General features: G+C 39.4%; 2 protein-coding genes across 4 annotated transcripts in view; one reads left to right on the forward strand and one right to left on the reverse strand.

Annotated features, from left to right (window-relative positions):
- Positions 1-19,844, forward strand: part of arhgef6 (Rac/Cdc42 guanine nucleotide exchange factor 6) — a 30,156-nt gene extending 10,312 nt beyond the window's left edge. For 2 of the 3 annotated variants that reach the window (XM_004073194.4, XM_011479957.3), the window contains exons 9-22: positions 2,246-2,368; positions 4,305-4,443; positions 5,498-5,557; positions 6,467-6,613; positions 7,727-7,813; positions 8,037-8,103; positions 9,322-9,437; positions 9,611-9,790; positions 12,366-12,386; positions 14,013-14,106; positions 16,586-16,669; positions 16,769-16,865; positions 17,052-17,106; positions 18,323-19,844. In XM_004073194.4, the coding sequence (XP_004073242.1) occupies positions 2,246-2,368; positions 4,305-4,443; positions 5,498-5,557; positions 6,467-6,613; positions 7,727-7,813; positions 8,037-8,103; positions 9,322-9,437; positions 9,611-9,790; positions 12,366-12,386; positions 14,013-14,106; positions 16,586-16,669; positions 16,769-16,865; positions 17,052-17,106; positions 18,323-18,445 (1,393 nt within the window). In that variant the 3' untranslated portion in view covers positions 18,446-19,844. The remainder of the gene's footprint in view (positions 1-2,245; positions 2,369-4,304; positions 4,444-5,497; positions 5,558-6,466; positions 6,614-7,726; positions 7,814-8,036; positions 8,104-9,321; positions 9,438-9,610; positions 9,791-12,365; positions 12,387-14,012; positions 14,107-16,585; positions 16,670-16,768; positions 16,866-17,051; positions 17,107-18,322) is intronic. The other variant, XM_011479956.3, reaches the window with a different exon arrangement.
- A 520-nt stretch (positions 19,845-20,364) lies between these two features.
- Positions 20,365-24,270, reverse strand: LOC101167049 (tumor necrosis factor ligand superfamily member 6-like). Its single transcript, XM_004073195.4, has 4 exons — positions 22,762-24,270; positions 22,239-22,266; positions 22,046-22,144; positions 20,365-21,962 (listed from the first exon to the last, which is right to left on the reverse strand). Exons 1-4 carry the CDS (start codon positions 22,981-22,983, stop codon positions 21,592-21,594), a joined length of 720 nt encoding a protein of 239 aa, XP_004073243.2. The 5' UTR covers positions 22,984-24,270; the 3' UTR covers positions 20,365-21,591.
- Between the last annotated feature and the right edge of the window lie 546 nt (positions 24,271-24,816).

Consider the following 24,816-nt stretch of genomic DNA (forward strand, 5'->3'; position numbering starts at 1 on the left):
CAGAATGGGCAGGTGCAAAGACTGGAAAATAACAATAATTTCCATAAAGCAGGTCAGGAGGGAGAACCATAAAGTACTCCTAAACTTCCTTGTAGGTGACTGCATTAACTGTGAGCCTGATAAAATACAGTGCGTCCAGATTGTATATAAGGGTCAAAAATGTCATTCTTTGTTTTTTAATTACACTCATGGATTATATTATGTCCTGGGGCTCTTTGGATCACTGACATCAATGCCAGACACCTGTGATAATTAGTTTGCAAGGTGAGTTCAATTAAAGGAAAAACTACTAAATAAGGATGTTCCACATTATTAAGTAGACTGACATTTTCAATAAATATAGGAAAGAAAAAGGATCTCTGCTGCTGAAAAGCCTGAAATAGTTAAGTGCCTTAGACGAGGTATGAAGACTGAAGCGTGATCATCGTAATATTAGATTTGTGGCTGATTCGGAGCACAGAGGGGTTTGTAGAGATAAAGGCAGGATGATGACGCTTTCTGCCACACAAATGCATCCAATCAAGAGAGCACCTTCTAAAATATCATTACAAAACAGCAGCGATATATTTGAAGCTGCTGGTGTCTCTGGAGTCCCACAAACATCAGGGTGTAGGATCCTTCAGAGGCTTGTATTTAGATGTCAACCTTCTGATTGGCCACCCCATAAATAACACTAACAAGCGGAAATGGCTGCAGTGGTTAAAGACATACACGAAGAACAATTTTCAAACAGTCTTGTTCACTGATGAGTGCCATGCAACCCTGAATGGTCCAGATGGATGGAGTATTGGGTTGTTAGTATATGGCCACAATGTCCCAACAAGTCTGCATTGTCAGCAATAAAGTGGCAGAGTCATGTTTTGGGCTGGAATCATGTGGAGAGAGTTGGCCGGATCCTTTAGGGTCCCTGAAGGTTTGAAAATAACCTCTGAAGAGTAGGTGGAGGTTCTGACTGACCACCTTCTTCTGTGGTACAAAAAAAAGAACAGTGCTTTTCATAACAAAATCATCTTCACACATGATAATGCACCATCTCATGCTGCAATGAATACATCAGCATCATTGGCTGCTACTGAAAGAATAGGAGATGAACTGGTTGTGTGGCCCCCATCTTCCCCTGACCCCAACCCTATTGAGAACCTATGGAGCATCCTCAAGCAAACTATCTATGAGGGTGGGAGGCAGTTCACATCCAGACAGCAGCTCTGGGAGGCTATTCTGACATCCTGCAAAGAAATTCAAGCAGAAACTCTCCAAAAACTCACAAGTTCAATGGATGCAAGAATTGGGAAGATGCTACAAGATAAGGGGTCCTATGTTCAAATGTAACTTGACCTATTAAGATGTTTTTGATTGGAATAGCTTTTGGTTTAAGTAAATATGATTTCGTAATGCAAAAAATTCAACAAATTACCATTTTCAATTCTTTTGAATCTATCAAACGTTATGGAACTGTTGTGCGTAATAATGTGGAACAGTGCATTGAAAGAAACAAATACTGTTATCTTTAGGTTTGTTCAAAAACATTTAATATATACTCTAATGGTTAGTGACTTGAAAATTATGCTGATTCTCATTTGCATTGATAATTAAGAAAGATCCTAAAAAAATCCCATTTGAGTAATAATTTGGAACACACTGTACAGTTAATGGAGCAGCAGCAGTAGATGACAAGTATCATTCGAACATGGCTGACTGAGGAAACACTAAACCTCAGGAAAATTCTGTGCCCCTCTGCTGCTCTTCCAAATGATGGCTTTGGAATCCCAAGGAATGGTTTTGTTTCCTTTTCTCTTGAATTGAGGGATAAATCCTCGGTCTGTGGTTCATGAGTGGTTTGACGTGAGGACTGCAGCAGCTTAAGTCCATGTTGTGATGTACGTGTCCGTTGTGGCTCTCAAAGATCTAACAGCAGTCCAGTCCTCATGGAACTCACTGATCTACTGAATGAGCTTCATATTTATGTCAGGTTGTCCTTCCATTTAACTTCCCATTAATGTTTTTGGATAGGGCTCTCAGTGAACAGCCAGCTTCTTTTTGGTCTTACACCCCCTCATTTCCAAGTAACATTTTAGAGCCCAGGATTGTGTTTTGTTGATCCAGACAGACCCTTTTCAGGACAGGAAAGAAGTACTAGTATTTCAAACAAGTAAATTGATAGCATGACAGAATGTCGTTTTATGTTGTTTCCCAACCCTTTAATATTTCTCTACCTTGCCTTCTCGCCTTTTCTCTCAATGTGCAGAGTCCCAGAGGGGCAGCAGAGGGTGGCAGCCTGCTATTTGAACCTCATGCCTCAAATCAAGAACCTTTACCTAACCTACTGCTCCAGCCATCCCTCAGCTGTCTGCATCCTGACAGACCACAGGTAAGAACAAGACCCCCCATGAGGTCAGGTGACTTCACCTGGAAGAGACGTTTTCTGACGTTCAAATTTGCATCTGTAGTACTAGATTTTTGATTACTAAATCACATGTCTTAAATGAGATTGACTGGTTTTTGATCAATTAACAATTAACAAAAGTGTGTAAAATGTTCCAATAAACCTAATTAAAAGAATAAACTCAAGCAGTTTATAACATTCCAGTATTCCTTTTGTTAAAGGTGTTTAATCTTATTGATGTTTGAGGTTTGTAAGAACTAATTGTTGTCGTCTTGCCAGCCTGTAGTAACACTTCAGTTCACAAGGTGTCAGAGTGATGCTTTGTTGACATATTTCACGCTAAAGTTAGTTTATGCAGGTTCAGGACGTGAATAAAGTTTCCTTCAAATCCCTTCTCACTATTCTTAATGTTGATGTGAGTTTAGCTGTCAATACTGTGGGGAAAAAGATTCATATCAGTAATATTAGTGGAGCTGGTATGACGATTTTTAGCAATGTAGAGAATAATTGTCTGGGTCCTCATGCACACTCTTCAGAATGCACACAGGAAGTTGACTGTTGACAGGATATATAAAGTTGTGGTTATGTTAACAAGCAAAGCGAGGCTTTCTTTCACAGCGAGCGCGTCGCGTTTCAGTCGTAGCGTCCTTGTCATGTCACTTGTAATTTACCCAGTGCTGCCACGCCGCGTTGCTGCAGCATTCTGTTTGGTCGAAGCTGTGAGTTGTGGAAAAGCGTGCATGACACTGCTTTCAATGGAAGCTGGAGGAAAATTGTCATGTTATGTGAAATGATACGATTTCATGAGCAACTTAATAGTGGCGAGCAGCAGCGTGCGATCCTTTTTTTTTAACTTTCAGCAGCAATAAAATCTACAGTCTGCTGATACCACAGGAAATGCTGTTTAAACGCTGTTACAGATTATATTAGAGAAATGGAACACTACTTCCTTTTCCTTTAGTATGTTCTTTCTTACTGAAGCATAAATCAGTAAGAGCTTATCAATATTCATTTCTATTTGGTGGGTTATAGATACAGTTATTTGTTGCAAAATGATGTTGTTTCTTACATAAATGATTCTGTGTTCTTTGTAACTTTGCAAATCTTTACTTTAACCATAAAATAAAGAATAATTTGAATAACAGAGAGAAAAGAGCAGCAAACATAAGATTCCTACATTAAAAATGGACATTTGTGTGAAGTAATTTTTATGTCAGTAAAATTTTTCACCTTAAGTTTTGTTTTGACTGTATGCCACCATAGATTTTTATGCAGGTTATTTTATTGCATTTTTGTTTAAGTATTATGATTATGCTTGTAAAATAATTTTGAGATTTCTAACCCTCTTTGCAGTACAAACAGTTTTGTTTATGAATTTGATAACGTTATTTATGGTTTGATTTTGCTGCAATTCTATTATTTATTTCATAGCAGCACTCGATGTTTTGGTGTAAAACTTAAAAAAGTTGAAAAAATTTATTTTGCATTTTTGTTTGTAGTTTTGTTCTAGTTTTAAATATTGGGCTTTTCTGGGCACTTAAAAATGACTGATGTCCCCTGAAGTATTCTTCCATTTTTATACACTTATTTAATTTACCCATTGTAAATTCTTCCCCAAATTTGTAATCTAATCCATCAGGTAATTGAATAGGCTGTGAATATTCATTACTATTAAACCAGTGTCTTACTTTAGCCATGATTGAAATGCTTTATGTAGATTTCCACAATTATGGATTTTTGTTTAGTGTTTCTAATCTAATTTCAACCAAACAAGTTTTGCTAGTTCAGTTAAATGTATGTTTGAAAAGAACATCTAATAATAAATGTGTTAATACTCAAGGGCTTCAGACTGCTCTGTTCATTCCCAATAAATAACTTTATGTTCCCTCTAAAGGTGCATAAAAATGTGTTTGTGTAACAGTGAGGAGCTCGACAAGTTTATGGAAAGCCAGGGAGCCAGTTCTCCAGGAATCCTGAACCTGACCACCAGCCTCAGCAAGCCTTTCATGAGGCTCGACAAATACCCCACCCTGTTGCAGGAGCTGGAGAGGCACGTTGAGGTACTAGACTTTTAAATCCGAGTCAAAGAAACTTTGAAATAATAAAAAAGACAATGTGTGACATGCCTTATATTCATTTGTTTTTTCTTTCATACATTTGTCTTCCACCCACTCACAACACTGACGTTTAGAGGTTCTTGAGCCCGCTTCTATGGTATTTTGCATCAGTGGAAAACAAATCTTGGGTGTCAAAACAGAGACCATGTTTAAAGACTTTCAAATGCACGAAAAAAATTTCTCACAAAAAATTGTTGAGCAGCCATTCTCCAAATTTCAACACTGCGCACAACTCCAGGAGAATATTGCATCTCTAATTGGGCTTTTTTTAAAATTCCCAGTCTGCTCAGTGTTTGATATACTTAAAAGCGTTCCCAGTGGTCTTCTAAGTATGATTATGCCGTTTTCATCCAAAAAAAAAAAAACTGTCGTTTTCTAGGACATAGTTTCTGGAGAGTGGCAGGGGTTTCTTAAAAATTCACCTCTTAGTCGTTTGGCGTGGAGTAAACCCGCCCCCACTTCCTGTCGAGCATCTGTTTACGCCCTCTCCTGCTAGCTTACAGCCCCTCACACCCCCAACCTAACGTTAGTAGTGCAACAAAACTGTGAGTAATTTTGGAGCTACCCAGACGTACATTTTTGATCTAGATGTCAGCTCAGATGAGGAAAACAAAGACGTACATGACTCTAGTTGTCTACAAGTGGATGCATCGGAATGGAGCGGAGCAGGGAGCCTTTGGCTTGCTGATTACAGGTTCAACATCACAAATACAAGCCTTTTAAGTGACATTTTTTTTTCTGCACCTTATTCCCACCAATTTCAATCAGGAAATATTTAGAAATACTATTTTGAGCTTAACTTTCTTAAAATATGTCCTCCATCATCAGAAAAATGCCACAAGTGAGTGGGTCTTTATCTCAAAGAGTCGTAAATGTAAAACATCACATCTGTGTTTTTTTTCCCCCCATGTTCCTCCTTTTAAGCTTAAGGAAAACATGTATGATGCTTTTGACCTAACTGAAGCTTCTGTCTGGCATGGTGCTGTTTGTTTCGCAGGAAGCTCATCCAGACTACACTGACATTTTAAAAGCTACTGCAGCCTTCAGGAGCCTCGTGGTAAGTCCTACTGAAACACACCCTAAACTCTGTTTCTTCAACACCGTTTGTTAGAACAGATTTGCAAACAAAGCACGACACTCTGGGCTGCTCATATGATTCATAATTGGATTTCTGTGGAATTGTTTGTGAATTGTTTTAGCCCTGAAGGTTGATCTGCATATTCCGCAGGAGGTTCTGTATTGCCGTTGAACGATTTAGCCAGGAGGGAAACATCTTGATGGAGTCTATTTCTTTTCATCTGCCTCATGACGGGTGATTGCATTGTTCCTAGTGTAGGTGGGAACTGAAATGCCATTCTAGAGAAACTGGATTACAAACGAGCGACCGCATTGTACCTGAGTGAACACAATCGTGAGACACTGTTTCCCCAGTGGCTCCTTGTGAGACGATATGAAAGTGACTCACAGATCATGTCAGCAGGGCGACACAGGAAATGGTAGAGGGGGGGGGGATAAAGCGACGTGTCACACACGGCTGCCTTGTGTAATTTGCAAGTAAAAGCTTGTGTGTTTTGAATGTGTGGTCGGATGGGCATGTGCTTGAAGCTATGTTCTGCAGAGCTCTGACTTCAAAACCCTCCATTTTCTAGTAATGTGCAACGGAAAATAGTTGATGTTGCCTTGTCATTTTATTTTCTCCTGTTTAATAAGGGAGAGTCCCTGCAAAGCACCTGACAATTGTGCAACCTAGTATCTGACATAGTTCTCACAAGGAAATGAAAGGGAGAAAAAAGAAAGCATCACATTAACATAGTAGTTTTAAAGAAAAGCGGGATCCACTGTGAAAGATGTTTAACAGGAGAAACAACCGCTGCTTAAATTTGTGTCCAAGATGTCCAAAAAATGAGCAAGTCTGCCAGAGGAGCTTTCTAAAAGCATGTATTTGTGTGTTTGTGTGTGTGTTTAGGCACAGTGCCAGGACCTGCGAAAGCGCAAGAATCTAGAAATCCAGATCTTGTCTGAGCCAGTGCGAGGCTGGGAGGGAGACAGTATGAGGAGCCTGGGACAAGTGTCCTACATGTCCCAGGTCCATATGAGAAACGGGGGCAGCGAGGTAAGAGGCCCCAACTTCTACTGTCCTCAACGCACTGAGCAAAAATCACTGTCTGGGACCGGAGTGTCAGAATCCAGGCCTCTAGGGTCGGTGTCCAACATGTTTTCCAACCAACCTGCCTTTCTAGCTCCTTACTAGCTAAACACGGCTGATCAAGGTAATCAGCACCAGATAAGGCAGGATTTCTAGAAAACCAGCTGGAGGCACAAACCTCTTTCATGTCCTCAACGACATCCATGCATGCCTTTTTTGGTCTTCCTCCAGGCCTCTTTCTTGCTCCAACCTCTGCCTCTTTTTACCAACATCATCCCTGTTTCTTCTCTCAATGGGCCATAATCATCTCCATCTGCTTCCCTCCATTTATCTCTAAAACGTCTAACATGAGCTGTTCTTCTGATGAATAAAGCCCTGGTCCTATCTATCCTCATCACTCCCAAAGCTCAACATCTTCATCTCTTCCTACCTCCAGCTCTGCCTCCGGTCTCTTTCTCAGAGTTTCTGAACCAACAACATGGCTGCTCTCACCACGGTCTTCTACACCTTTAAATCAAAACCATGTAACATTTGTTTGAGAAATTTCCACACTTTTGTCTTTTATTCCTATTTGTCTCCAAAGAAATTGTCTGATGTGATCACATCGTCACTCTGTCTGCATTCCTGATCTTCATAAACTGAATTGTCCCCCACAAGTTTCAAAACAGAAACCCAAGTAGGTCGAGTGCATAATATAAAAGCGTTTCTTCTTTCTAGTGTGGTTTATGGGTAAGGGGGGAGAACTTTGAGGCAACGGTTGGAAGAAAACCCGAGATAAGAAACTTGGATTCATTCATATGTTTCCAACTGCACTGCCGTAACACACTGTGACACATACTTCACAACTTTTGTCCGCCGGTTGTATTTCTCATGTATATTTAATCATGACCAGCTTTTGCAAAGCTAAGCTGGCCTTGGTTAAAATAAAAATAGCGCACATAGTTTCCACTGAATTAAGCCAAGTCATTGGCATCCACTTGCATCAGAGATGAGTAAAAGACTGTATCCATTTGAATCGCTGCCCCCCTCAAAAAAAAACTTACAATGCATGCAATAAATGCAGCCAACTCTTGTTTGCAGGAAAAAGAGGAGCGATACCTGATGCTATTCCCAAATTTGTTGGTAATGCTCTCCGCCAGTCCTCGGATGAGTGGCTTCATTTTTCAGGCAAGAAATACATGTCCTTGATTTTTTTTTTGTGTGTGTGTGTGCCAAATGTATAACTTTTGTTTCCTACAGAATATAATTTATTTGCTAAAAGCTAAGATAGCATTTTCTTCTTATTTCACATAGTCAAATGTAGTCCAGAATAGTTTGTTAGTGCTCTTAAATTATAGTTTGTGTATAGTTATGATGTGCTTACCTTCATTTTTGTTTGTCTCTCATTCAGGGAAAGCTCTCACTAGCAGGAACCACAGTAACCAGGCATGTGGAAGAAGAAGCTTTTGACATCACAGGTTGGCATCTAAAATGCTGGAAAGCAGATCATTTCTGCTGGAGACTGCAGTGAAAGGAATTTCAGAATTATAGGAATGAAGAAGCTTTATGTCCTAAGTGAAAGTTCTTTGAGCCATTGTAGGATGGCTGTTCGGTCAAGGCTGTCCTGATGGCTTTTTGTTTTGGAATTTGTCTCATATTTTAAAGCATATCTAATATTGATCAAACATGAATTTATGCATCAGCTCCAACAGCTAACATCCATCGTAAGACAATCTATTCTTTTCTTCTTGCACCTCCTCCTTTTTATGATTTGTGTTGAAGCTAAATATTTGATCTTTTCAATACCTTGACTGATATGAAAGAACCACTTATTTGCTGACTTCCTTTTAATTGATTTGTTGTTCAGGAGGTAGGACCCACTGTCTTCTGGACAGAAGGGCTGGTGTTATGAATCATTCTGCCGCTTTTGATCAAAATATCCCACCTTTGTGAACCCTTAGCCCTCAGCTGTTTCCTGTTGACCTTTATTTAAAAAAAATAACATTCACTGTATGGCTTTTAAATACAGATGACAGTAATGTAGAAAAGCATAGTTTGTTATTGTTTGGAACAAGAATTGGTAGAACACTGGCAGACGCAAGTGTGTAATACATTGGTTTTCCAGCTGAGTCCTGGCTGGTTAAAATACTACTTAATGTTAGAAACAGTTTTGTGGCCAATTCAGCTTCACAGCGAGTTTTCTTTCCCACGTTGCTCTATAGAGTTGGACAAAACCTTTACATTCCATTTTTGCCCAGAAACAATAAACTGCATCCACTGCTGCCACCGGGCAGTCCTTCAAAGTCAAAAGCACACTACTTATATAAATTGAAAAAAAAGCATCCAGTAGGTTGTTGGTATTATATCTTCCAAGCACATTATAGCCTTCATGACTTAACACAATCTGAGATTTTCTGACATCGGGGGGTTTCACTTCAACTTTGTTGAAGAAATGTGCCAATTTGAAGGAAATTAGCAACTATTGTAAAGTCATAATGGGAAACACAAGAAATTTATCTTTAGGCTAAGTTTGACTGTTTTGTTCAAGAATGCAAAAGTTATGTCTTCTTTTAAAGTAAGCATATTTCCTGTTTTGAAAACTTCATAAAAGTCATCTGTCGATCTCCTCAGTGGCTGTATATGTAACTTTTACTGACGGAGCTGCCTCATTGTATTTGTTTGCTCATTTGCTGCAGGAGGCATGATGGAGCGCATTACCGTGTTCTGCAGCAGTGCCCAGGACTTGCAGGAATGGCTAGAGCACTTACAACCTTTCACCAAAGGAGGAAGTCCTGGTAGCACCATCACAAAGGTTAGGACACCCACTCACCCAAAACAAAGAAATCTGCAAGTATTAAGACAAACGAATACCAAAAGTGAATCTTGCATGGTGCTGAAGTGTGATAATTCAGTGAGATGAGAGACTTTAGTCAGCAGTTGAGTGCACGGGTAACTTTTGCACTTGCTTTGATGGTCTTGATGCAGAGTGTTGATGTGAAGCCACCAAGCATGGTCGGTGCCCCCACCCCTGTGTCCCACCCGGGCAGTTTCAGCGCTGCCAGTCGTGGACCACTGGAGCCGCCAAAGACCAGCAAACCCTGGTCTCTAAGCTGTCTGCGCCCGGCTCCGCCTCTAAAGCCCTCCGCTGCCCTCGGCTACAAGGAGGTAAGACGTTATGGAGTCGCTCAGACAAGCCTGCTTTGATTTCCCGTAACCAGTCACCCATGACGGGGGAGATCAAACTTGCAAGTTGCAGACTTGCAAACTCACAAACTTACAAGAAGTCCCCTTCCTCAGCCTGCCCACCTGTGGCCCATTCTGAGCTTCAGGTTTCTACTCAAAGTTTTCTAATACGCATGCAAACAACAAACACATTTTGAATTGTAGAGAATTTAGGAGGCAGAATTGAAGCGTCGATGGATTTTGTGCGTTATAAAGCCAAACACACCAGGATAAATATGAGGGGAAAAGTGCTAAGTGGACTTTCCCAAAGCATGGCAATTTACAAGCAAGCCAAAGGATGCGGGTTTTGCGCAAGGGCACCTGCAGGGCTTTCTGTGGTCAATGGAACAATACTGAAACTAGTCCAGGTTGTGTTTTATGTGGCAGGCTAATGTGCTATTCTACAGAAGTCTATTAAGGTCTTTGTGGTCAATCACATGGAAGCATAATGAGTGCACCTGTGGTTTTTGGGTCTCTTGTCTTTGAGAAGCTAAATCAGTCAGCGCCGCTAAATGTTTGCAAATGTTTCCATACTTCAGCACTCTGATGCAAACACGCTCTCTTCTGGTCTGCACACCCTTATTATTTCTTCACAAACAAACGGTGAGCAGAAAGCTATCTTTTACCATCTGCCATTGCATCCAGTAATACTTGCTGTTCCCACATGACAGTAGGTCTGGTTTGCAGGACCCCCCCCCCCCCCCAAAAAAAAAAAAAACAACGAACAAAAACAAAACAAAAACGTGTGAATTGCCAGTGAGAGAGAATTGCAGTGGTATTTAAATCATTTCAATCAATGTCCGAAGTAAAAACAAGCACAAAAAAAACATTTTAAAAATGTACATTGTATTATTTTTGTAAAAAAAAGTTTTCATTAAATAACAATTATTTATTTTCAGAATAGAGATTTAAACCAAATCAGCTTTACATTGTTAAAACACATATTTCTGCTCTGATGAAAAAATATGCATCACACAATGATTACATAATTCAGTGTTTGTTTATCGCAGGGGATGCGTCCCATAAATAATCGTGATACGCGAGATCAGCGAGTAGAATTATAGATATTTTTTAAGGCTGTAGAACCCTTCACTACACTTTTTCTACACTATTTATTCTTGTTTAAACTCAGAGTTCAAACAGTCATAGAAAAATAAGTCCAGGATGAAATTAAATGAAAACAAAATCAAAGATTTATGTAACTGTAAGAATCGGAGAACATTCTGTAAAGAAATCTGTCTGCAAAAGGAGCACCCCAATAAAGCAAGGAAAATTTGTCACCTTTTTTTCTTTAATTCAGAATCAGAATACTTTATTCATCCTAGGGGGAAATTGCATTTTTAGAAGAGCTCCGATCAACCAAGTACTGTAATATTTAAATATTTCCACATACAACAAACAAAGAAAAAGTATGTTCCAAATACATTATTGCAGTACAGATTAACAGTTTGTAAAATGAATCTTAAATACTGTCAGGTGGGTTTATAAAGTAAGCAGGCTTTCATGGAGGAATTCTACAATTTTATTGCCACACTTCTGCAGTGTTTCTTTTCTTACTTAGCAGGTTAAAAACAATGAAAACAAAAACAGGTTAAAAACAATGTCAGACAGTTGTGCAAGATTGCATATATGTATATGTATGAATATGTACGTGATAGATAGAATTTGAATTGAAATGGTTGTGTTTAGGCATTGTTGCCACAATAAAACCTGGAGGTTATAAAAAAGGTGTCCAAATTTTCGAAAGATCTTCCACTATATGTTAGAGAGTCTTCCTCACTACCTGTTTGAAGTTTTTTTTTAAAAACAAACTTGTTAAACTTAGCTTTTAACACACAATGATTGGGTTTGTATGTCTTTTATTCCACAGCACTGTGAAGTATTCTATTTCATTCATTATAAAATGTCTGTGCCTTGTTTGGCATTCGTGATGTAACACAGTAACTTTTAAACCATTCCACATACATCTTTGTAGTCTCTTTTTTTTGTTTGTTTACATGATAGTGCAGCACTTCGTGTCTGCACAGACAATTTAGGTGCTTTATAACTAAAGTAGATATGGCATGTAATGCCAAAAAGGCAGTTTTTGATGTTTGTAAGAGGTTTTGTTAGTTTGTATGTAAAGCTGTGTTTTTTTGTCAAGACTTTATCTACTGACATGGGAAATTGTTAAGGACATTTCCAGCATTTTCCTCTAGATATTGAACAAAAGCTTTAGAGAATCCGCTGAAATCTTTGTAAGAGATTAAACTTTACCTTTGTCCTGTCTTTAACCTTCATCTTACCACATTGTCATTTAATCTGAAATGCTTAAGCCTTACATAGATACAAATATTTTCTTTGGAGAAATGTAAATTTTTAATTGAGCGCACAGTTTGCAAACTTGTTTATCTCCCCCCCAAAAAAAGGAAAAGCTGAAAGCCAACGCGCTTGGTAAACAAACTCAATCAGCCTCTTCTCTCATTGTAATTTTGTACATTTTCCCCTTTTTTCTCTTTTTCCACTCTGCCTCCTGTAGAGGATGTCTTATATCATGAAGGTAAGGTTAGATTTCACTCTGTGTGTGTCTGTGTGGGCGCGGTTAAGATTTGGGTCGGGGAGGTGGGATGGGGTTGCCTGTGTGTGTGCGTGTTCTGCTGACATGTCATTGCCGTGTTTGCTGCTCTTCTCTCTCGCTGTCATCTTGTTGGTTTCCTGTTTTCTGTGGCCCTGCGAGCGCTTTTGCTCCTTTCTCATACCCTGTTGGGTGGCAGTCACCGCCAATCAGATGGCTTATCTTTAAAATCTCTTTCTGAGGTGGCTGTAGTAGTGAACTCTACCAGCAAAGTTATTTTTGGTGAAGCGAACCACTCAGCACAGGTCTATCCTTGAATCGTGTATGTGCTGGAGTGTCTGAGAAGTCATTGCTTCACATCTGCTGGCATAATGGGATAAAATATCTGTGTAAATAGATGTGATGCGTTTGGAAAACCCTGTGGGAACTTCGCTTTCCATGCTGTGGGCTTTACAGCTGAACCACTATAGGGATCCCTGTCCTCCATCAGGTTACTGCAGAGCTCCTCTGTGTTTCTGGGATTTGTTAAACATGCTTGAAGCTATGATCAGCCCATGGTTTCCTCTGACCTGCTTCTCATTTCTAAATGGGTTCCCTGTCTGTTTCCAGTTTGTTTCCTGTTTCATTCCAGCAAAACGACTTCCTGCAAAGAGACCTTCATTAGTCCCAAACACACTTATCTAAGACAAATCACTCCCATCTGTCTCTTGACAGCTTTACTTCACACGCAGCGAAGTAAATGGTTTCCTACAAATGCAGTCCACTACCATTCAGAAAGATAAAGTCAGACTAATGATGGACACTCGGCTCTCGAGTAAAAGTAACAAAACGACAGACAGGATACCAGAAGCACAAACGGACATAAAGCTGCTTTGCGCATCATTCACATTTTTTTTGCTCTTGCTTTCACTGCAGAAAGCTGATTTTATTTCTAGCTGGTGCCAGTTGTTTTTCACACCTAGTTCTGCAGAGGAAATACTTAATTTAAAGTCTGCCTGAGCTGAAAGGAGACAGTTACTCCCAATAACTGTCAGGCAACTAGGTGTGTGAAATTTGTCCTCCACATTTGACCCATCCCCTGGGGGAGTGGTGAGCTGCAGACACAGCTGCGCTCAGGAACTATTTAGTGGTTTAACCTCCCCCAATCCAACCCCTTAATGCTGAAAGTCAAGCAGGGAGGCATTGGGTCCCATTTTTAGTCTTTGGTAAGACTCGGCCTGGGTTTGAACTCACCACCTTCCAGTCTCATGGCCGATACTCTACCACAAGGCCAATGAGTCAAAAAAAAGTTTAACCTTTGTGTCTCCATTACCTGTGGTTAATTTGAATAATAGCTTTAAAGAGAAAGTGTTTTTGTTTTCTCCATTATTGTCTCACATATGTAATCCCCTGCTAGGTAGGCTGCACTTAACAGTGATGTCAGGCCACACACCTGCTTGCTACCTTGTTTGTTGAAGGTTCTTGTGTCTCGAATGTTTGCTCACACTGGATGTACATCCCTTTAAGCTTGCCTTGTGTTTGGAGTGGAGCCTCTGCTTTTAGATTTGTGCGCTGCATTGAACGTTTCTGTTTGTAGACGTGAGCTCGGTTTGTTTTCCCGTACTCCTCCAGGACTCCAAGAGCCCGCGGCCGATGAAGAAGTTCCTACCTGGCAACAGGAAGAAAGAGCGCAAGCCATCTGATGATGAATTTCAGATGAGAAAAAGTAAGAGTTTCACCTCAGTGTTTTCAGTGTATTTGTTATGAATTAAAAAAAAAACCTAATTGAATTATCGAAAGCTGAAATATGGAAATGGAAACAAAATCTTTCAAATATTCTCTTTGGTTATATCCACATAAAATAAAATTTAATTTCTTCAAAGGGAATCATTAAAGCATTCAAGTGTAAAAATACTATACAAAGAAACATTAGACATCAGATACACTGGTGTACACCACCTTGGGAAAGAACCAGTAAGGTGCAGGAATTGTAGGCAGATGAAAAAAAATGCTGTAGTCAAAGTTTTCAGAAATATAAATAGTGCTTGTTTTATTTTTAGGCTGATGTTATTCACACATATTTACGTGCGACCAGCACAAAATATTGATATTGGCCACACGTTATACGTGCAGCCAAGATGCACATTGCTGCATTGCCTGCATGAATTTTAAGTGTGTCCAAGGCTGGATTTTGTTTTTGGCTGCACATATTTAAAATTAAACTTAAAGTTAAAGTCCCATTAGCTGTCAGCCAGGTGCGTGAAATGTGTTCTTCACATTTGATTCATCTCCTGCAGAAACGGCGTCTTCCTCTGGGTCTGTGCGGCCAAGACATTAAGATTAGGGCTGGCCTCACATACTTTGAAAATTACATGCAAAGACACTTTCTATTTTTTATAATTTTACAAAATGCAAAGAAAAGTAAAAAAAATATAAATCCAATCCATATTTGATTTTTCTTTTCTTTTGCCTTCAACCAGCATCAACTCTGAGCGGTACAGTTGCACAAAATCAGGGATCTTGTAAGATTATAGTCTAGTGTTTGAGCTAATTATACCAAAAAGATGCTAATTATCATCAGTGGGTTGAAACCCAGTCATAAATTGAAACAGAAACTGCTGTGTGGGAGGCTTAAAACTGGGTGAAGAACAGGCAAACTCTGCTGCCAGTTTCATGTCATGACAAGATTGAGCACAGCAACATGATACGTGGTAAGTAAGTTTTCCTGCATCAGCAAGGTCTCTCCCAGACAAAGATTTCAAAGCAAACTGGGGTTTCCAGATGTACTTCACAAGCTCTTTTGAAGAGGCACAAAGAAACGGGCGGCATGAGGATCGTAGATGTCGTGGCAAACCTAGTATAGCAGATGATAGACACAGCAAGCTAATTACCCTTCAAAATTGGAAGATGTCCAGCAATTCCATCAGCTCAAAACTGGCAGAAAACCAGTAGAACACAGGTACATCCTTCTAATGCCGGGAGAAATTAGGCCAGAAGTGTCTTCATGAAAGAACTGCCACCAAAAAGCTGAATTTCCAACATGGAAACAAGGCCAAATGAGTAAAGAAATCAGGAAAACATAAGAATAGAGCTGTAGAAAAATGCCAGCAGATGTTCTGGACCGATTGGGTCAAAATCTGAAAAATATGGCAGTAGCAGTTTGTTGGTGAAAGGGGAGGATAGCAGAAGAAACATGAAGGTCTGCAAGCAACTTTGAAGGACAAGAAGGTTCCTTGAACATTTGGGGCTGCATTTCTGCAAAGAAAGATGGATATGTGTTCAGGATTAATGATACACAGGCAGATGCTTCATCAATCATGCATTTCCATCATGCCTGGCCCTGAATGTATTCTGCAACAGAACAACCCCAAAAGTCATTAAGAACTGTCTTCAGCGGAAAGAAAAACAAATAGTTCTGGAAGTGATGACACAGTCTCCGTGAACTCTAGCCTCAACATCGTGGAATGGTGTCTGGATTTACATCAGGAGACAGAAGGGTGGGAGAGACAGCCTGCATCCACAGCAGATTCTCTCATTGCGTTTTATTGATCAACTAAAAAAAATAAATGATTAATTCTTCCTTTTCTGAAAAGCACTCTTCGTCCACAGCATTTTCTCCCACATCTGCTTAAAAGGTTTGCACATTTCTGTACATCCGTGCAGCCAGAAGCCATGCAATGAAAACACCCTATAACTTTAACTGATATCATATTATAATTTACAGCAGCACATAAACTGTTAAATTATTAGTCCATATTAATACTTGAAGAAAATGTTGTTGATTTATCAAAAGCAAGAATCTCGCAGTGCAGATAAAAAAAGGAACTGAAATTGTTATTTTTGCTGCTTTTCTGATCTGACCTGACTCCCAGACCAGGACAAAGTCTAGGTCATCAGAAAAGCTTCATTGGTAATGGAAGAGGTTGAAGCTTTGTGGTGCTGACACCCTCGTTCAATTCCCAGGGTTCAAATTGATGATTGTGCTCTGAGCTGCACTGCATTTTCATCCACCAGGGTCACGTGCTGTGCAGTTTTCATCAGCAGTACAGTATGATGAATCCTCACGATGTACAGACACCAATAATTCCTCAGCCATTGTGAACACGTTGATATTAATACAGTTCCTTTCCCTGAGTTGTAAACCACACGTGCTGAATGACCCAGAGGCCATGCCTTCTTCTGATGTCCATCTCTGGTCTCGACAGGCATGGCTGCTCTGGAAGAGGACGCTCAGATCCTTCGGGTGATTGAGGCCTACTGCACAGGAGTCAGCCTCCAGACCGCCACAGGTCAGAGGATCACCATGATCTCCACTTAGACTGCACACCTTTAGCAGCAGCTCCTAGCATAATTGAAGCTTTGTCTGTTGCTCTGTGTGTGTGCAACAGTGCGGAAAGAGTGCGTCCCTCAGGTTCTTTTGCCGGAGGAAGAGAAAATCATTGTGGAGGAAATGAAGAGCAACGGGCAGACGGTTACTGAGGAGAAGTATGGAAGTCGTGACTCGTTACAATTAATTGTTGCACGAACACATTTCTCAGAATTGGTTGATTGATTTTGATTACTTCTGTTTAAAAGGACAAAATGGTTTTCAAAAAGAATTCTTTGAAGGTTACATTTGAGGATGAAAACAAATCAATTATGTGTTGTTGACATTCTATTGGTTACCTGCAGGAGTCTGGTTGACGCTGTTTATGCTCTAAAGGACGAGGTTCATGAGCTGAAGAAGGTCAGTGTTATTGCTCGTAATTCCATTCTAACGGAATTTCATTACAAGCATCATGTTACACTTTCAAAGATGGCACAAGAGTAGATTCCTGAAAAGGAAATTAGGATTTATAGCTTTAGTCAATGTGCCTGACCACTACAGGCATCAAGCTTTGTTGTTCAGAATCATGTGGGTGAGATCATCCATTCACATTCTACATCTCAGTGCTGCAGAGGTTATCCTAAATACGTGTCCTTTGCATTTTAAAGAGCAAGTAATGCTTCTTAACATGTTTGCCTTAAAAAAATAAGACCTTGAACAAGGGTGGCAACACATGGGCTGCCCTTTGGTCTTTTGTGTTGTACACACTGACTGTATATGAGAATCCTTAGCACATCCAGGAAACCTACAGTGGGGTTAGGGTTAGGACTGAGTGTGAGTTCGTTCATAGAAAAAGACTTACTTCCCCCACCAACCAAATGAAGGCAATTTAGTCGTCATTTTTTTGCCTTATGGACGCCGCCATGTTGGAACCAACATCAGTAAACAGTGATTGGTCCAAGTCAGTCTGAGTCATCGTTTCTATGGCAACTACTCTCACTTATCAGGAGTGAGCTTGTTGGAAATCCACACCCCTTCCACTGAAACTGAAGTCAAGAGAATCTATCCATTAAACGTCTTGAATGTTCAAGGTGGGGGCCAATGCGCGCCATGTTAAAAAAAGGCATCAGATCAAGAATGGTCATTTTTACAAATAAAATGACGGAGTATTGGTTGTTTATTTCTCGATAGAAGTCCATGGGGTTTTGGCTTCCTGGAACCAGCAGGTACTTCCTGTTTGGAACGCCAGGGGAGAGGGGTCACTCAGTCAAGTTCTCATATACAGTCAGAGGTTGTAAATCCTCATCAGCCTGGATTGGTGCATCTGCAGCTTTATGTCCTGTAAACTTGCTTTAAAATAAGAAACGGTTGTAAAATGATTGTAGTAAAAAAAGGCTTGATGCTTTGTTAAAATCAAATTTAATCAAAATAATCTCTGTATTATGAACCGCACCGACCACAAAATGAATCACAAAACAAAAGTGGCTTTCTCAGTTGGCTTTAGTGGTTAATAACCTTTTGGGTATTTTCACAAAAAGTAAAAGCTATGGTTTCCTCTCAAGTGCTTCTATACCTTAAACCTCCATTAGTTGATGAGTTACTGCGACACTGCTCTAACTGCACAACTGTTTTCCAGGAGAATAAGTGGATGAAGCAGTTCCTGGAGGAGGAGCAGAAGTCTCGCAAAGAGTTGGAGAGATTAGTTCGGAAGCTGTCCAAGCAGAAGAACGACTGTGCTTGGGAGGACGGTGGCCATTAAACCCCTGCAGGCTCTCGTCTTCGTCCTTTTTGCTTGCTTGAGAGCAGGCTTTAGGGCACAGGTGTGTCATTTCTCGTCTATGTTGTGTCTTTACATTTCAGTCATCGATAAGCAGAGCTGCAGTGACAACGCTTGAGACTATTTTCCTTTGACGTTTGGACTTTTCTTGGACCTTCTGGCGGTCTTTCCTATGATCCAGCCTTCCCAGCTGAGTCTGAGCACACCGTTGCTCCAGATCCGTAAAACTGTAAATCCTTCTCATGGCAACTGTGAACTCTCCCCAGCAACAGGAACAAACTCAGACGCTCTCAACATTTTTTGATATTTCTTCTGCAAACAGCAAAGATAAAGCGTCTGTCACTCCTACTCGCTGTTTGATTACATCTGCTTCCTTCACAAAGAGGACTAATAGCCTCTTTCAGATCATGACTGTCACTTTCACATGTTTTGTTTCTTTGTTGTCATGTTCTCCCCAGCAGGGAATTGAAACTGCAATGCTTTCATTAATATGTGGGGCTTGCGGTTATTGTTTATTTTTTTTCTGCCATACTCATTGGCGTCTCACGTGTTTTTAGCGCTTTGTAGGTATTTCAGCTTTTGAGCTGGTGAGCTCCGCACTGAATCCCCTCATTGACTGTTTATTTAAAAACTGCATGAATGTGTAGCCTTTCTCTAAAAACAGTTCTGCATCAGAAATCGAGGAATCAACATATTTAGACGTAGACACCAAAGCTATCAGGGACACATTGAATTAATACAAGAAATATCTCCATTATTATTCTTGGCACATTCTTGTAATGTTAAATATTACAGGCTAATAACTGTTTATTCAAATATATACTCTAATATCATTTGAACATATATGGCCTTGCTTTGTTTGAGATATTTAAAGAAAAATATCTTTATTTATTGTTAACCCAAGCGTTTAAAAGTGGTGTTAGCTTTATAGATTTAGATGGCTGCCTTGAAATTTGACCTTTTTTATTGAAAAATATGTTTGTAAAAGCAGAAAAAAGTTTAAAAAAGGAAAAAATCTGTTTATCAGTCCATAAATGGAGAGATTGTATATGTTTGCGTAGAGTAGTTTTCAAATGTTGAAGTGCCTCCAACAGAGGTCAATAAATGGAGCATTTAAGACCGACGGGACTGAATGCATAAGTGGAGTTTGAAAAAACGAAAAAAAGTCGGGGCTTTGCATGCTTTTTAAGACTCTTCCTCTTTCTGAGGAACCACAGCGGTACGTTTCCTCACGAGCGTGTGCACTGTCCATGTCCTATCTATTTATGCTGCACTGCAGAGCAGCGGTGAATGTAGAAATGCAATAAGTGACTGCTTTGGGGACTGATCTGATTTATTCAAAACAGCAGATCAGACATGGAGAACTTGCAATAATATTAAAGAAAAAATATTAGCCACAACACAGTCAGACTATATGTTTTTGCTTTTATTCAATCAGGACACTTCACAGATTTTTCTTTATGAAGCTGGTGAAGTTCCCTGTTTTCTGCTGGAATTTAGTACAAATTCATCAATTGATGTGGTTTTTGTTTGTGTGTGTGTGTACAGGAACTTCAACACAATGTTCTACAAAAACCTGTTTTGTTTTTTGCTGCAAAAACAATCCTGCACAGTTTGCTTTTGAGTCTCAGATAATCTGTTATTCCATTCAGGACGCTCAGTCCACATTCAGATGTTTCACTCTTTTTTTCAGGTTTTTACTGCTAACCAGTTTTATCATTGTGGATGTTTTTTCTGTAGTTAAACGTGAATTCCCTAAAGCTTCATGGAGCACTTATTGGTGAGACGTGGTCAAACGCCCACTCATCTGATGCTAAATCCCTCGACCACTGTGTTGTCCTTTTCTGAAAGATAGCTCTATGCAATTCCTATTCTGTTTTGCAATACTGTAATGCAAAGTCTTTTTTTCTAAATAACCTGTACTTTTCTGTTTGGTATGGTCATTCTTTTATTAAAACTTTATTATGACAACCCCAGTTTAAGGTTTGTGATCAGTTAAAACCAGGGGAGGGGAAAGGGGAACAATCCAAGTTTGCAGTGGAAATCCTCAAAGATGATCTTTTTACCTCACAGTCAGTTTGCTCTCAGGAAACCTTGCACAGGGTGGAAGAAGTGACTAAAGAACATCCTGTGAGGCGGCCTCTGCATCTAAACACCTCCAGGATTTCACACCTTCCATTTTGTCGAATTCTCAATCATTTGAAGCAGTTTAAAGTGCAAGTTTCAACTTTGATCAGCTCTGAAGGCAAACTTTTAAACCCAGATGTTCTCCCAAGGTGCGTTAGTAGTGGAACCCTTAATTATGACTTAAACACCGCACACTTTAATCTTGTTAAAGAGATGAGAGCAATCTTTTCTTTCTGGTAAACCAGACACAGCACAGCAGCCGTCCACAGTTTCTCACAGCCTTCAGGAATAAATGAGTGTGTTTACCTCAAAGAGTAAAGTGAGAGGACGACTGCTGTAGGAGGTCAAACTTTCCCTGATGACACACCGCTGAAAATTAACATTTTATACTGGAAATAGTTCCTAAACTGTCCTCTTAAATTCAAAATAGCGTTACAATTTTTAGTAGGAAGGAAGAAAAATCATCTGAGCTTGTAACCCGCTGTATATCTTTAGTGCTTCAGTTATATTTTGGGATACAGTTTAATATTTTCTCCTTTCATGTTCTACAAATTAGTCGTTTTTTAATTACCTCTGTTGATTATTAATAAGGCAGGAAGGACCATTCACCGTTTTTTTATTTACTCTATTCCAAATATTTTTTTAAATAAATAAAAGCTGCATACAATTGGAGTGAACTCTATGGGCAGTGTTTCTGTGCAATCTGACTTACAAAAAAAGGAGTTTGTAAGTCCTGAATGTTAAACATTTTAAGTCTATTCTTGATTGCAATGCAAATTAAGAAACAAAAAACAAAATAAATATTCTAAAAACATTGAAGAGGAAGAAAGCATTCAGTTTGCATCAATAAATACAGAAAAACAATTTACAAAAAAACCAAAAACAATATTATTTAATAAATTATAGATTTTTAAGTAGGTTTTTTTTTTGTGTTCCGTGTAAATCCAAGTCCCTCATCTCTGTAAGATCCAGCACTTCAGCTTAGGTCCACATTTGAGCTGCTACAATTGAAACATCCCAAATGTTGTCGCTCCTTCTTCATAGTCTACCAGTGAGAGGTCCTGCACCCACACGCTCAGTTGATTTCCTCTCTTTAAAGTGAGCAGGTCTTCCATTGTGATCGTGCACATCTCAGGGTTGGACGCACTGTAGTTCAAGCTGCAGTAAGCCTTCATCTTAATCTCCTCTTCCTCGCTGTGACTCTGCCTCAGCTTGATTCTGCCGGCCAGTGGTTTTCTTAAGATCCCTTTGGAAAACGTCACCCTGGAGAAAACGTGGTAGTCACCTGGCTCCAAAATGGTTACCCAGTGCTCTTTGTAGAAATTGATCTTCTTGAGAATGGAGTGATCCTTTTGCCACTTGAGATAACCCGCTGGAAAAAAAAAAATTCTTGTTTTGATCATTTTCAAAGCATTTTTATCAAATACCAATAAACATTGTTAATCAATGCCTTACATGATTCGTTTTTGGTATTGCTTTTTTGACTACTATCAGCAATCATGCGCGCCAAAGCTCTGCTGGATGTTTCCCGTTTTTCTGAGGGATGATGACCAACTGAAACAAATAAAATAAAGAACTATTAGTCAGACTCAGGTTAGATTCATCTGCTTGTTTGAATGTATAAACTGAATCTGGAAAATGAAGGTACCTATTGCTTGAGCTGAGGGACCTTTTTCCTGTTAAAAGAAAGGAAAAATCAGAAAAATTATGTATTTTTTGAAAATGTGTTTCATTTTCATCTGTTTTAGGTTATTACTAAAAAATGTATTTTGTTTACAAGCGGTTTTCTTGTGATACAACACACTGCAAAAACACACCCTTTAAAAAAAAAAAATTCCTACCTTGTAAAATATAAATGTGGTCTTAACAAGAATTCTTATTGTAAGAAAAATTAACTAAGCCATGTTTTCTCAAACTATTGAAAACTTTCTTGATAAGACTATTTTTCTTGCAACAAGGGTCTTTTTATACTCTGTTTTTGCAGGACAGTTGAGATGTGATTTGAAAGCCTGCCAGCTTAAGAGTAGGTTTTATTTTGTCTTTAAAAGTAAGAATAACTGCATGGAAAGAGGTTGTAGATGGAACAATTTTAGATTTTTAAAAGCTTCAAATGTTAACTAATCTAAACCGAGATACATTTCCACAACTCATTAATTCATAAAAGGACTTACAGCTTCTTTATTGTTGTTGTTGTTGCTGTTGTTGTAGTAAATAAATAGAAATCCTCCAACAGCGATGAAGAGCAGCAGGGTCACCACACAAACCAAAAATCGAATTAGATGTTTGTTGCTGCCCGATGATGGTAGCGGAGCCGGGATGAGAAACGGTTGAGACCGGCCCAGGCGTGGGGGCACCGGCGGTGGAGCTATGCTGGTCTGAAAAGTGTTGATCATGGTGGAGAAGAGCGCTGACACCTAGAGAGGCCTGGCGTTGGTGACATCCCATGCACCTTTGAGCAAAAGCTCTCAAGCAACTGAGTTTGTATCTCTACTTCCTGGAGACTCTACCATGTCTGTTGACTGTGCGCATGTGTGTGCGTGTGAAATACCTCGCCGCATCCTTCATTTCCTTGATGGTAATGATAAGTTTCTATGTGTCAATGTGTTTTGTGCTTTTGCAGAAAGCTTTTTAGCTTCAGCCTTTAGATAAAACTAGTATAAACTCCAGTAAGATCTGTCTGTTGGAAACAGCACAGGGCTCTGATGTGCACAGAATCACAAAGACAAAGAACATGAACTCTTGTGGTTCAGAAAGCTGCAAAAACATTGCAACTGGTCCCCCAAAAGTCTCACATAGAACCTGGTCTAATATCCATCTGGCCTAATTTCCAGCTAAGCCTCTTTCCATCAGTGGGTTACACATATTGAGGCATTTACGTATTTGAAGACCCTGTCATTTTGCAGATTCTCCCACTTAGAAATCATGGAGGGGTCTGACATTTTCTTCTTAGCTGTATGTCCATGGTGAGAGACAATGATCTCTCACTTCTAAAAACAATTTGGAATTCATATTGCATGATTATTAAAATCATTTATTTGTATGATACTACTAGAAATAAGTACTTGCCCACCTGTCTATCAGCTAGAGTTAAGGCCCGTTAGTCCGCCTTTAAATAGTCCACCTCTACTCCTTATCCTAAATTAGAAGCACCTGTTTGAAGTTGTCAGCTGCATAAAGACACCCGTCCACCTCATACAATCTGTAGGACCTTAACTAATAACACTGCAAAGACCAAAGAGCTGTCTAAATACACCAGGGACAAAGTTGTAAACCTCCACAAGGATGGAAAGGACTACAGGGCAATTGCCAAGATAAAAAAAGAACCACTGTTGGAGCAATTATTAAAAATGGAAGAAGCTAACCAAGCCTGTCAATTTCCTTCAGACTGGGGCTCCATGCAAGATCTCACCTCGTAGGGTTTCAATGATTCTAAGAAAGGTGGTCAATGCATGGGAGGAGCTGGTCAATGACCTGAAAAGAGCTGGGACCACAGTTTCCAAGGTAACTGTTGGTAATACACTAAGACGTCATGGTTTGAAATCATGCATGGCACGGAAGGTGTCTGACAGAAATGAAGTCACTATGAATAAGGTGAGGAGCAGATAGCATTCCGACCTGCATGGATTTCCCCTGGTGGTTAGAAAGATGAGCTTTTTTAGGAGTGCAACACGAAAACATTCTATGAGTGATTTTTTACTTTATTTAGAACTTGTGTAGTGTTTCATTTTTACATTTGAAAAAATAATTTTGAAATATGCTTTACTTTTTTCTTACGAAAAATAAAAAAGAAATGCGTCTTTTTTCATTCAAAATGAATGAAACTGGAAAGATAAACATTTTATTTTTTTTATTTTGCCAACAGTCAAATCTATGATATTAATGCTACTTTTACAACATGTTACTCAAGTTTTTGTTAAAAACAAAATCTGATTCCTGTAGTTACTGTATTGAGCTTTAAAAAATTCTAGCAAATAGATGAATTGTTTATACAAAGTGGACATGTTTTTTTGTGTCTTTTTTTCCTTCTGGGACCCGTGAGAGAACTAATTTCAATAAATATCTGGATGAAAACTATAGCACTTACAGGCCTGGGGAGTGCAGAAAATACATTCACATTTCTCCTCAGCTTTTCCATATGTAAACAACAGAAAAACAGAATTTTCAGTTCATTTCAGTCCAACTTTAAAATGTTTGCCTTGACATTAAAAAGCAACTGCCAACATCTG

This window comes from Oryzias latipes, chromosome 10 (genome assembly GCF_002234675.1).
Source record: "Oryzias latipes chromosome 10, ASM223467v1".
NCBI lineage: Eukaryota > Metazoa > Chordata > Actinopteri > Beloniformes > Adrianichthyidae > Oryzias > Oryzias latipes.

Coding starts and splice junctions, on each gene's coding strand:
- LOC101167049 (XM_004073195.4), bottom strand. CDS start 22,983: ATGATCAACACTTTTCAGACCAGCATAGCTCCACCGCCGGTGCCCCCA. Junction 22,267..22,761: donor ACAACAACAATAAAGAAGCT/GTAAGTCCTTTT, acceptor TTCTTTTAACAG/GAAAAAGGTCCCTCAGCTCA. Junction 22,145..22,238: donor TCCCTCAGCTCAAGCAATAG/GTACCTTCATTT, acceptor TATTTGTTTCAG/TTGGTCATCATCCCTCAGAA.